The following is a 13343-nucleotide window of genomic DNA, read 5'->3' as shown; positions in this document are numbered from 1 at the left end:
GGGGATTCTTGCCAGACGGAAGGAATATACGGAAACACGGAGAGTCCTGAAGGAAAACAACATCAGATTCCAGACCCTGTATCCAGCTCGGCTGAGAGTCTTTTACGACGAAGGGACAAAAACTTACGCTACGGTGGAGGAGGGAACGTTGGACCTGGCGGACCGGGGACTACCTATTAAAGTTATCACCCAACCGGAGTCGCTACTGGAGAGGATTCGGCAGAAATCGTGGCAGTTAGTGGGGCGAGGACGCTCCACTCGAACCAGAGTGTCAAACTACAAGGAAAAGCTGCAAATATTCAGACGCGAATGTACAGAGAATACAGATTAATTAAGCGAAATGACTGAAAAGAGTAAATCGGACTTAAAAGTAAAATGAAAACTGGTAACTGAAAATAAACCAGGCGGAATGACTTGAATGATAGCAATATGGTCGAGACATAAATAGGAGAAAATTCTCTATGATTATTCAAACTGCTGAGGGCCCTCTAACACAGGGTGAAGATAGAGGTTATCCCTCTGAACTGAGGCGGGTCGGTGCTCAGGCCTCACTGTGGGAAGTTGGGAAAAATTTTCAAATGTTATACGTTCAGAAATGTCTAGGGTGTGGTTATATGTCTTGGTTTACTGTTGAGAAGGGATTGCTTACTGTTTGGTTAGAAAAGGAGAGTGCTTTTTTTCTACTAGAGAAAAATGCAAACTGAATTGGTAAAAATAATTTCCTATAATGGGGTTTTGAATCCAATTAAAAGAAATAAGATTATGTCTAAATTGAAAAAAGAGAGGGCACAAATAGCTTTCCTCCAGGAAACACATATGAGCCAATCTGAACATGGAAAATTAAAAAGAATGGGCTTTAAGCATATATTTTATTCATCATATAAATTGAGTCACAAAAGAGGGGTAGCTACTTTAATATCAAGTACTCTTAATTATGAACATATTTCAGAGACTAGAGACAAAGAAGGACGGTTTGTAAAAATCACAGGAAGAATAGAAGGTACAGAAATAACATTGCTGAATGTTTAAGCTCCTCCAGGTAGTGAATGGTCATTTTATAGACACATTTTTGACCTAATGGTCAGTTCTCGAGGGGTAGTAATTTGTGGAGGGGATTTTAATATTAGATTAAATCCTATATTAGATTCTTCAAGAATAGTTACTCAGAATAAACCTCTGACTCGGAAAGTGAATTCATTGATGGAGGAGTTGGGAATTATAGATGTCTGGAGGGAATTACACCCTACTAGTAAAGATTATACATATTACTCTTTCCCTCATTCAGCCTATTCAAGGACAGACTATTTCTTTATCTTTAATACAGATAGACTCAGGATAAAAAACTGTAATATTGCAACTATTGATCTGTCGGATCATAGCCCAGTCTCTATGTCTCTAATCCTGGAAAGGAAAATGAGGAAAACACTATGGAGGCTAAACTCACATATACTCAATAACCCGAAAGTAATGGAGAGATTAAGGGGAGAAATCAAAGAATATCTAGACCTTAATGACATGGGAGAAACATCACCAGTGATTTTATGGGATACATTGAAAGCTGTACTGAGAGGGAAAATTATTTCCATTACTACTCACATGAAAAAAATCAATGCACAAAAATTAGCAGACCTTCAAGGAAAATTAAAACAACTTCAAGTTGTAGATAGCAACAAAAGTAATTCAAATCGAAAACAGGAAATTAGGAAATTGCAAAGTGAAATTGATGATATTTATACGTTGGAAACTCAAAGAAATTTTCTTTACCTGAGACAAAAGAATGATGAAGTAGGAGGTAAATCAGCTAGATTATTAGCATATAAATTACGAAAACAACAAGCAGACAATACAATTCATAAAATAAAGAATCCAAAGACAAAGCTTGTGGAGAGTACAATAGGGAAAATTCAAGAGAGTTTTGAAACATATTATCGAGAGCTGTACTCCCAACCCTGGGCCCCCAATGAGCTCTATATAGACAGTGTATTGAATTTTTTAGATCTACCTAAACTTACAGATTTACAAAATGAAAGTTTATTAGAACCAGTAACTGTCAAAGAACTGAACGTGGTCATCTCTAGGTTAAAGGCTGGAAAGTCCCCGGGTTCTGATGGGTTTACCTCAGAGTGGTACAAGTCCCTGAAGACACAGTTAGCCCCATTACTACTTAACACCTTTAATTGGATCTTGCAGAGAGGAGAAACTCCACCTTCCTGGAGAGAAGCGATTATTTCAGTTATTCCTAAAGAGGGTAAAGATAAACTAGAATGTGGCAATTGTCGGCCAATTAGTGTTCTTAATTTAGATTACAAACTATTTACATCTATATTAGCGCACAGATTGGAAAAGCTTTTACCTGGCCTAATCCATTTCGATCAGACTGGATTTATTCAACAAAGACAAACACAGGACAACATAAGGAGAACTCTGCACATATTAGAACAGGTTATTAAGAACGAGACAGAGACAATGGTAGTAGGATTGGACGCTGAGAAAGCTTTTGATTCGGTTAGTTGGGCATTCCTATACAGAGTGTTAGGAAGATTCGGCTTTCAAGAAAGGTTTATTAAAGTAATTCAGACTCTATATGACAGCCCTACAGCCCGAATTAAGATAAATGGGGACCTCTCTGACTCCTTCATTTTAGAGAGAGGCACTAGACAGGGATGCCCAATTTCTCCTCTCCTTTTTGCGCTATATATTGAACCACTTGCCCAACTAATAAGACAGAGCGAAATCATAAAAGGTATCAAGGTGGCAGGGATTGAACAGAAAGTGGCGTTATTCGGAGATGATGCTTTGGTCTATCTGAGTGAACCAGAAAAATCATTTATAGGATTGTTTACACTGTTGGATGACTTTGGGAAAATATCAGGTTATAAAATAAATGTAAAGAAAACGCAGGTTATGTCCCTAAATTATACACCATCCAAAAAATTGCAGGATACATACGATCTTAAGTGGGAAGCTAAATCATTAAAATATTTAGGAATAACCCTGCCGAAGGATCTTTTAACACTGTCACAGGTAAATTATGGGCCATTAATCTCAGAGATAAAAGCAGATATGCATAGATGGAATCTAAATTCAAGGATAAATACTATAAAAATGAATATTCTTCCTCGGTTATTATATCTTTTCCGTACTTTACCAGTGGAGGTGGATGATAATCAATTCAGGGAAAGGGACAAATGGATTTCCCGCTTCATTTGGCAAGGAAGGAAACCTAGAATTCGATATAACACCTTACAGTTAGGGAAGGAAGGAGGAGGTATGGTTCTTCCTTGCCTGAGAAATTATTTTTATGCCTCACAGATAACCCCTCTGTTATATTGGTGTAATAGGGAATATAAGGCTAGATGGAAGGAAATAGAATTTGGATTAGTTGACAGTTTTCCTCTTCAGGCCTCAATAGCTGACAAAGGATTGATGGCCCAGTTGGAAAAATTTAATAATGCTTGGATAAATCTTACATTAAAAGTATGGCAGAAGGTGGTTAATTCATGTGGAATTAATAACATGTTAAAACTCTTTAGATGGTGTGCATATGATACCGAATTCCTTCCCAACAGAGGAGATAAAAGATTTGAGCTATGGATAAAGAAAGGTCTTACAACCTACCTCTCATTTATAGATAAAAGAGTATTACAAAGTTTCCAAATCCTGCAGGACAAACATGGCCTGGAACATAATGACTTTTTTAGGTACCTTCAAATACGAAACTATGTTAACCAGAGTTGTAGATATACAGACCTATCAACAGTATAATTAGAATTTTTCAAGATTCTGAATTCGGCTTGCAGTTCAATACCTAGTAAATCAGTTTCTCGCCTATATAATGCACTCTCCCATGCTAAAAATGTAAATACACTGTATATTAAAGAGAAGTGGGAGAAAGAAGCAGGGTTGGTACTTTCAGAGGAGGCTTGGGGGAAAATCTGCAGCTTTCAATGGTCCTCGACTAATTCTTTGACTTGGAGAGAACATTGTTGGAAAAACATTATAAGATACTTCAAGACCCCATATCAGGAAAAATATAAAGATACAAATGTGATGTGTTGAAGAAGGTGCGGCTCCAAGGAGGCAAATCATTTTCATATTTTCTGGGATTGCCCTAAATTAAATCTATTTTGGGAAGGTATTCATAGAATATTAGTTAAGGTACTTAGGTCCCAGATACCTCTGAACTTTGAGACGCTCTATTTGGGGCATGTATTGTTCCTTGAACAGAAGGAAGATATAAAGTTGCTGCAGGCCCTCTTAGCGGCAAGTAAGAAATCAATTACTAGAAAATGGCTAAATCCAATACCACCTACATTAGAAGATTGGTACGAAATTATCTTGGAAATATTTAAAATGGAAAAGTTGACTTACTCCCTGAGAACTCAAAAAGAAACATTTTATCAAATCTGGAATAAATGGATTGAATATATAACCCCAAAGCGAGCAGACTTTAGATGATTCTCCTAATGATTTATATTGCTCTTCTCATCAACACAGTAATATTGCTAACGTAAGCACCCCTAGTCTAAATGTTTGTTTTTTTTGGAAAATAGAGAATTAACACAAGTAAAGGGAAAGATTTGGGAAAGGGATAAAAAAAAAGAAAAAATTAAGTAAATAAGTACATAGGGATTGAATAATTATGTCTGCGGGCAGGAACAAGCACGAACAAATTGGGATATAAACACCTACAATGGTTGGTATATAGGCTTGTATGCAACATTTTGGACCAGTGGAAATGGTCCAGAAGGGTTGTATGGAAACTATTATTACCATTTTTCTTAACAACTAATTTCATTACTTAGCCAAAAAGGTTAGATTTACCACAGTACATATTTATCTATTTAAATGTTTATTTTCCTTTTATATCATCTCAATGTGTACTTAAGAATGTATAAATAATTGTAGTTTTATACATGTAAAAAATGGAAAAGGTTATATGTGTGAAAAAAGTACATGATAATTGTGAATTCCTTATCCAAATAAAAATAAAATTTAAAAAAAAAATTTCACATTCATACATTCACAACTTATCTGCCCAGTTATATGATTCAAGTACCATATGCTTAGATGTTAATTAGGAGGTCAGAAAGGTACAGGTTACAGTATTCCTTCATCTGGGTAACCAGATACAATCCTTGCATGCTCTGTTACAAACTTTTACATCAACTTTCTAATTGTTACTCATCAGTCTGAGGAGCCAGGTCAAGTCACAGAAAGGCAACAGAGAGGAGGAATCTGAAAGGCAGTGTGGAAGGGAGAAATGGATTAGCTAAAAGTCAATTGGGAACTGGGAGTTTGACAGCTTCAAGAAGATTGCCGTGGTGGGAAGACATTGAGCAATGGGAAGTGGGGGGAGAAGATAATTAAATTCAATCAGAAAGTCTTTCAGTCTCAGAGTGAGAGTTCATATCCAAATCTTTTCATCTGAAGGATACAAAGGTTTAGAAATTGATTCAAAATGGATATATTTTAAACAAAGGTTCCTGAGATGAAGAAATATGGCCGATGTTGGCTCAGTGGATAAATTAGAACAAAGAAGGCCAGAATGAGATTTGATTTTGGCATTTAAAAGGCTGAAATAGCAATGAAAATATAACTCAGGCTGAAGGACTGATTAGCAGTGTTAACAGATTAACAGGACAAGTACAAATGCAAGAAAAATGTTTTTTCATGCATTAAATTGTATGATCTGTCATGTATTCCCAACAGAGTGCTGTTTGCAAAATCAATAGCACCCATTAACAAGGAATCAGCACAGGAAAATAAAATGAAGGATTCTGAGAAAAGCTCATGGGAAATGGATGAACTTGATAAAAGAATTACAATCTTGATGGCTGATCATAATTTCATAATTCAGCAACAACTATGATGCATGTTTTGGAGAGAAAACAGAAGAAATCCATTAAGTTCAATAGCCAGGTAAAGTTCCAAAATCTGAAGAAAAATGTAATATTCTAAGTGCAAAATCATTATATCTACTTACTGTCCTTTGCCATCTGTCACATCAACCGCATCCAAGCCTTCTACGCCCTCGATTAACATACGTAAGCATGTTGTGTGACCATTAGATACTACAACAGAAAATAAATTCATAGGTACTGCCCTTCATTATTTCAATCTCTCCTAAAAATATACATACAAACTAAAGATGAAGTATGCTTAAGAATGCATTGACAAAAGACACACTGGTATGGTTCTATATGTGTTGTTTCCTTCTTATTAAACTGGGTATTACAAATACTCTCTGCAAGGATTCTTCCTCCTCCTACATGATTATTTGGTCAGAGTTTTACAGCATCAGGCATGAGTAATTATTCGGTTACTGTCCCAAATTAACTTTTAATGGCAGCTACAAACATCTTTGCAAAGATGAAGCACTGTTCAATTTAAAATAAAGTTAAGTTTAGGAGACAAAGTACATTGATTGTTTCAGTTATGTTTTCTATGCAGTATATATTCATGACAATTATCTAATTAAATGCAGTTTTTCTGATACTTTGGTAATCAAAATTAATGTGTGGCTGATTAAGTCTATAGCTCCAATTTAAAAAAAAACTTAAGTAATAACAGACAAATCACGAGTTTATAAATAATGTATGTTTCTCTTGAGGGAATGTCCAACAGAAAAATGCCTCATAATACAATTGCTGTATTGAAGAACCTGAAAAGCATCAAAACAAAACTAAGTAAAATTTGTTCATTTATCAAGTGTTTAGTTCTCATATCCACAATGTTCCACATCCACGTCCACACAGAGGTGAATCTGTGGAATTCTCTTCCACAGGAAACAGTTGAGGCCAGTTCATTGGCTATATTTAAGAGGGAGTTAGATATGGCCCTTGTGGCTAAAGGGATCAGAGGGTATGGAGAGAAGGCAGGTACAGGGCTCTGAGTTGGATGATCAGCCATGATCATAATGAATGGCGGTGCAGGCTCGAAGGGCCGAATGGCCTACTCCTGCACCTATTTTCGATGCTTCTATGTTTGATGATGGATTCAAGACCAGATAGATCCCTAGCACAACCTTTACAGTAATACGCTAAAGGTATGTTGGAAGAGTTAAGAAATTAGGATAACAACCTTCTGAGACATTTGATGAACAGTGTCATAAATACCTCCTCCTCCCCTTAGAACAACTAAATTTTCCAGATACTTCTGCAGTTGAAAATATTAAGTACCAACCCCAAAGTAGCAGCAGGAAATAAAGAATATCAAAGGTTTGCCACATTGAGAAAAAACGGATTTCATTTGATCTGAATCATCTGAATCATTTGATTCAGAGGGAATAAGAAAGGTGGGTAAGCAACAGTAACAGCAACAGTAGAAAGTGAAAGTAGATAAGTCACCCAGCTATTCTTTGCCTTTAGCCTATTAAAAACTGTCAATGAGAAAATATGTTAGAAATATCTCCATTGCAATCCTTCTAGCATAATTTGAACACATGCAGATAAATGACATTAATAACAACTGGATTGCATCATAATAGTTGAGTGGATAGCTGCTTCACTTCTGGAACCTTATGAATCAATCCAATCAAATTAATGGGGTAAAGTGCAAATCTTAATGATAAATATAAAATTCAGCTCGGATGTCACTGTATCTAGTCAGGTTTCTGGCACTAAGTCTGGCTCAGAGGTGGGGGGGGAGCGGAAGAAGAGGTGAGCTGTAGTGATAGGGGATTCATTAGCTAGGGGAACAGAAAGGAAGTTCATTGGACTAGATGGTATATTGGCTCCCAGGTGCCAGGTCAGGGACATCTTGGATCAAGTCCACAGCATTCTTAAGTGGGAGGGTGGACAGCCAGAGGCCTAGGTTCACATCAGTACCAATGGCCTGCATAGGAGGGGTGCAAAATGAGTTCTGGCAGTTAGGTGCTGAGTTGAAGGACAGAATCTCCACGGTTGTGGTCTCAGAATAGTTACCCATGCCACATGCTAGTGAGTCCAGAAATAGGAAGATAATACTGCTTAAGGCGTGGGTGAGGAGATGGTGCAGGAGGGAGGGCTTCAGATTTTTGAATCATTGGGCTCTCTTCCAAGGAAGGTAAGACCAGTACAGAAAGGATGGTTTGCACCTGAACTGGAGAGGGGCTAATATCCTTGCAGGGAGGTTTGCCTGTGTTGCACAGGGTGGCTTAAACTAGAGTTGCAGGGGGGGATGTTAACCAGAGCACCAGAACAGATAATGGAGTGGTTGAGGAGAAAGATGTTGTTAAGCCTACACACAAAGTCAGGAATCAAAAGGTTGAGCATGGTGGGACTACTGTTCTGAGCTGCATATAGTTCAATGCAAACAGTATTATAGGACAGGCGAATGGGTTTAGGGTATTGATCAACATGCGGAATGATGGCATTGCAGCTATTAGTGAAACTTGGTTTCAGCAAGGGCAGGACTGGCAGCTCAATTTTCCAGAGTTCCATTGTGATAGAGCCACAGAAATTAAAGGGGGAGGGGTGGCATTACTAGTCAGCAAAAAATGGCATAGTAGTGCTCAAACAAGACAAACTAGAGAGCTCATCTAGTGAGAAATACAATAGAACACTCAAGGAGGAAATCAGAAGGACTGAAAGGCGGCACATGGTAGACAAGGTGAAGGAGAATCCTAACGGCTTCTACAGGTATGAAGAAGAAGAAAGCCCTTAACTCAGAGTGGAGTCATCGGGACGTCTTTTTAGCAGGCTTTCTTATTTTTACGAGGCCGAGTTGCTAGCTCAACGCTCAACCCAGCACCGATGGAAAGCGCGCAAGGGAGCCGGCTGGATTCAAACTCGGGAGCCTTCGCTCTGAAGTCCGGCACTGATGCCACTATGCCACCAGTCGGCCTTCTACAGATATATTAAGAGCAAGAGGATAGCAAAGGACAAAATTCGTCCTCTGGAAGATCAAAGTGGTAATCTATGCATGGAGGAATGGGGGAGATCTTACATAGAATTTTTGTATCTGTATTTACTCAGGAGATGGACACAGAGTCTACAGAAGTGAGACAAAGTAACAGCGAGGTCATGGACCCTATATGGGTAACAGAGGAGGATGGGTCTGTGATCTTGAGGCAAATTAGGGTGTATAAATCCCCATGGCCTGACAAGATGTTCCATCAGACCCTGTGGGGAGGCAAGTGCAGAATTTACAACATCCTTCGCCATGAGTGAGATGCCAGAGGATTGTAGATAGCTAATGTTTTCGGTTGTTTAAGAAAGGATCCAAGAATAAGCCAGTGGGGAAAGTTAATGGAAGGTATTCTAAGGAACCAGATACAGGAGTATTTGTATAGACAAGGACTAAACAGGGATAGTGAACATGGTGTTGTGTGTGGTAGCTCATGTCTAATCAATCTTAGAGAGTTTTTCAAGGAAGTTACCAGGAAAGTTGATGAAGGCAAGGCAGTGGATGGTGTTTACATGGACTGTGGTAAGGCCTTTGAAAAGGTCCCGCATGGGAAGTTGGTTAAGAAGGTTCAGTCGCTTGGCATTGAAAATGAAATAGTAAATTGGATTAGACCTTGGCTTTGTGGGAGAATCCAGAGAGTGGTAACAGATGGTTGCTTCTTGACTGGAGTCCTGTGACTAATGGTCTGCCAGAGGTATTGGTGTTGGGTGAATTGTTGTTTGTCATCTAGATCAACAATCTGTATGATAATGTGGTAAACTGGATCAGTAAATTTGCAGATGACACCAAGATTGGGAGTGCACTGGAAGCAAGGAAGACTATCAAAGATTTCAGCAGGATCTGGGCCAGCTGGAAAAATGTCCTAAGAAACGGCAGATGGAACTTAATGCAGACAAGTATACGGTGTTGCACTTTGAGAGGACTAACGCAGGTAAGTCTCACACAGTGAACAGTAGGTCACACAGTGAGGAGTGCAACAGAACAGAGGGTTCTGGGAAGACAGATCCACAAATCCTTAGAAGTGGCGTCACAGGTGGATAGGGTCAAAAAGAAAACTTCTGGCACATTGGCCTTCATAAACCAAAGTACTGGGTACAGAAGTTGGGATATTAGGCTGAAATTGTACAAGAAATGGTGAGGACTAATTTGGTATATTTTGTCCACTTTTGGTCACCTACCTACAGGAAAGATGCAAAGAAGATTGAAAGAGTGCAGCGATAATTTAGAAGGATGTTGCTGGGACTTGAGGACCTGACTTATAGGAAAAATTTAAATAGGTTAGGACTTTATTCCCTAGAAAGGTGAAATATTTAAGGGGAACCTGAAGGGATACTACTTCACTCAGAGTTTGGTGAGAGTGTTGAACAATCTGCCAGAGCAAGTGGTGGATGCAGGTTTGATTTCTACACTTTTGGATGGGAGGGGTATGGAGGGTTAAGGTCTGGGTACAGGTCAATGGGACTAGGCAGATTAATGGTTTGGCATGGACTGGATGGGCAGGAGGGCCTGTTTCTGTGCTGTGGAGTTCTATGACTCTATCCAACTGCTCTTCAGTTGGCACCTCATGATGTTTAATATTTTAAGAAATAGTAAAATTTATGTAGGTTGAACTGCCATTAGAGAGCTAGGAAAACTATGTTAATTTTTTATTATTCAATCAACCAGTTACATTCGTAATATTTTTAATCCAGGAAAAACTTTTCACTTCTTTAAATTCTCTTGGATCATGTCAAAATTCATAAATTACATTAAGTTCTACAATGTTTCTCTTCAAATAACTAGACTGATCACATTAAAAAAATGTGAATTTTCACAAAATAAACGACTATCTTTCTGTGTTATGCCAATGCCATTGAGAAATAAATGTATAGGTACCTGCTGCATGAAGTGGGGTTCTTTTAGCCACACCATCTTTAACTAGGATGGAAGCACCCTGGTTAATAAGGGCTTCAACACATTCATTGTGACCTCTAAAGGATGATAAATCTAAGGCTGTACGTCCATTTATGTCTTTCACGTCAAGATCCTCAACAGAGTGAATAAGTACTTCAAGTGCCTGGTGATGACCATTATACGCCTAGAAAAGAAGATAAATCAGAACAATAAAGAAAGAAAAGGGAAGAATTTTAGTCTAGAATAAAATTATACTAATACTTTATTACATGCTTATAAAGTCAAAATAGTGTAACTTACAGCTAAATGCAAGGGGCTCTTTGGAGCTGTTGAATCAGAATCATCAAAATTGTGCCCAGTGGCTTCCATTAGCTAAAAAGACAAATTATTCTTTTGTAGAATAAATAAAGCTACAGAGGATACATTTAAACACTCAAACATTTTTTACTTTGCCAAATACAATAAACATATTGTACAATGCAAAATACAACTCTGCAGGTTACTGGGCTAGAATTAACTCTAGCTTCAAAAAATTGCTATCCTTCATAAACTGCAGAACATATTCTTTCTAGCTTTGCTGTTGGCTTGGAATACTAACATATCATTTGTCAGAAGGAGAATTTTTTTTCAAAAATAAGATTAAGCTCATTCAGATCTGCATGCAAAATAATGGAAATGTGAAAGTTGTTCTAATTAAGAATCCAAAACAAACACACTCTGAATACAGCCTTGTGAAAATCACTTAAAATATACAGTACTTTGTTATGATCATACTTATACAAAACGAGAGCACATTTAGTTGCACACTTTAACCAAACATTAGGACACTCAAACTGTGGATAGTAATTGCTATTATAAACAAATGAAAATTAAATCGCTTTAACAAAAAAAGGACACTTGATTAAACGGCTACCAATATTTTAATTATATGATTTTTAAAAATCAATGGAAACAATGGCACACATAGTAATTTCAACAATGGCTAAAATTAAAATACCTGGAATAGGTTCACTTTCATTTATATTGGAAATTAGTTTACAAATTAAATATTAAAAACACAGTTGTACAATGACAAATTGACCAGAAATAGTGTTTTTCTTTAAATAGAGCATTTAAATTACAAACACTTTTATGTGGTGTCACAAGGTTATGATATGAAGATGCATGTTCAGACTTTTTAATTACTATTTTGATCATCTCTAACACAATATGACACATTCTCATTTTATCCTGACTGCTACACTTAGGGAACGCAAGTTAGCCATCTCCAATTCACATTTTCCGTGTACCTCTTTTCTGGAACTGATGCACTGTTGAATGAATGCTATAGAGTTCTTGTTTATCTTTCTTCTCAGAATTTGCAACAACCCTATGCTTATTATCACCGTGTCAGAATTAGTTACAGAAGAAACACTGCCCTGAGGAACAATAACCTTTAGTTACAACATTCACTTCAAAGTCATAATAACCTTTAGTTATTGTAACTTTGAAGTGAATATCGTAACTTCATGGTTATCCAAGAAAGCCAGATGAAAGAAGACTCAGGCTTAGGTAATGCTTGGTGAAATTAACTCTTATTACTCAGTGCAAAAAAATACAAAATCATAGCATGCAATGTAAAGAATAACTAAACAAAAGCTACACAGAAAATATTTTCATTAAAAATTTAAATTCATTCCAATAAAAGCATCATGCAGGCACTTTTAATTACTTACAAACTCCAAGGATGTTTTGCTGGCAATCTAATTTAAAAAAAATGAACATTAAAGTAATAGCAAAAGTCAAATTCAAAGTAAGTTTATTATCAAAGTACGTATATGTCACCATATACTACCTTGAAATTCATTTTCTTGCAGGCATTTACAGAAAAATAAAGAAATACAATAGAATTTATTAAAAACTATACATAAACAAAGACTGACAAACAACCAATGTGCAAAAGAAAATAAATAGTGCAAATAAATAAATAAAGATAAATAATACTGAGAACGTGAGCTGTAGAGTCTTTGAAAGTAAGTCAATTGTGAAATGAGTTCAGAGTTGAGGTGAGCGGAGTTACCCACAATGGTTCAGGAACCTGGGTGCGGGGTAATAACTGTTCCTGAAGCTGGAGGTGTGGGACCTAAGGCTTCTGTACCACCTGCCTGATGGTAGTAGCAAGAGCATGGCCTAGATGGTGGGGATCTTTGATGATGAATACTGCTTCTTTGGGGTTGTGCTCCTTGTAAGTGTTCTCAGTGGCAGGGTGTAGCAAAATACTTAAATAAAAATAAAAATGATAATTATGGAAGTGCATTTCTCTTTCAGTTTGAAGAGTAAAATTCTTCTAGTAACTGATTATTTTGCATATTTAAATCAAGAAAACTGCAGGTGCAAACACGTTTTAAACATATATACTGTATTTCCAAGCTGATTTTGGCATTAATATAAAATGTATTTATTTTCATTGCATTCACTGCAGTAAAAATTCAATAAATCAATCAGTACCATGTGTATTCACTTTTTTAATTAAATCAGAACCAATCTGGACTTCAGTTCTAATCATATGCTACTATCTTGAA

At 37.1% G+C, this 13343-nt stretch overlaps 1 protein-coding gene across 6 annotated transcripts in view; it reads right to left on the bottom strand.

The window, feature by feature from the left end:
• The window catches only part of LOC134348485 (serine/threonine-protein phosphatase 6 regulatory ankyrin repeat subunit B-like), a 164113-nt gene that overhangs the window by 43129 nt on the left and 107641 nt on the right, over positions 1-13343 (bottom strand). For 4 of the 6 annotated variants that reach the window (XM_063051940.1, XM_063051945.1, XM_063051946.1 and 1 more), the window contains exons 17-20: positions 12498-12524; positions 11083-11154; positions 10765-10966; positions 5987-6074 (exon numbers count right to left, since the gene is read on the bottom strand). In XM_063051940.1, coding sequence (XP_062908010.1) covers positions 5987-6074; positions 10765-10966; positions 11083-11154; positions 12498-12524 — 389 coding nt within the window. The remainder of the gene's footprint in view (positions 1-5986; positions 6075-10764; positions 10967-11082; positions 11155-12497; positions 12525-13343) is intronic. The other 2 variants (XM_063051941.1, XM_063051943.1) reach the window with 1 other exon arrangement.

The sequence above is a fragment of the Mobula hypostoma genome, chromosome 6 (genome assembly GCF_963921235.1).
Source record: "Mobula hypostoma chromosome 6, sMobHyp1.1, whole genome shotgun sequence".
Classification (NCBI taxonomy): Eukaryota; Metazoa; Chordata; class Chondrichthyes; order Myliobatiformes; family Myliobatidae; genus Mobula; species Mobula hypostoma.
Note: the sequence above shows the minus strand (reverse complement) of the source record. Positions and strands in the feature narration are given on the sequence as shown.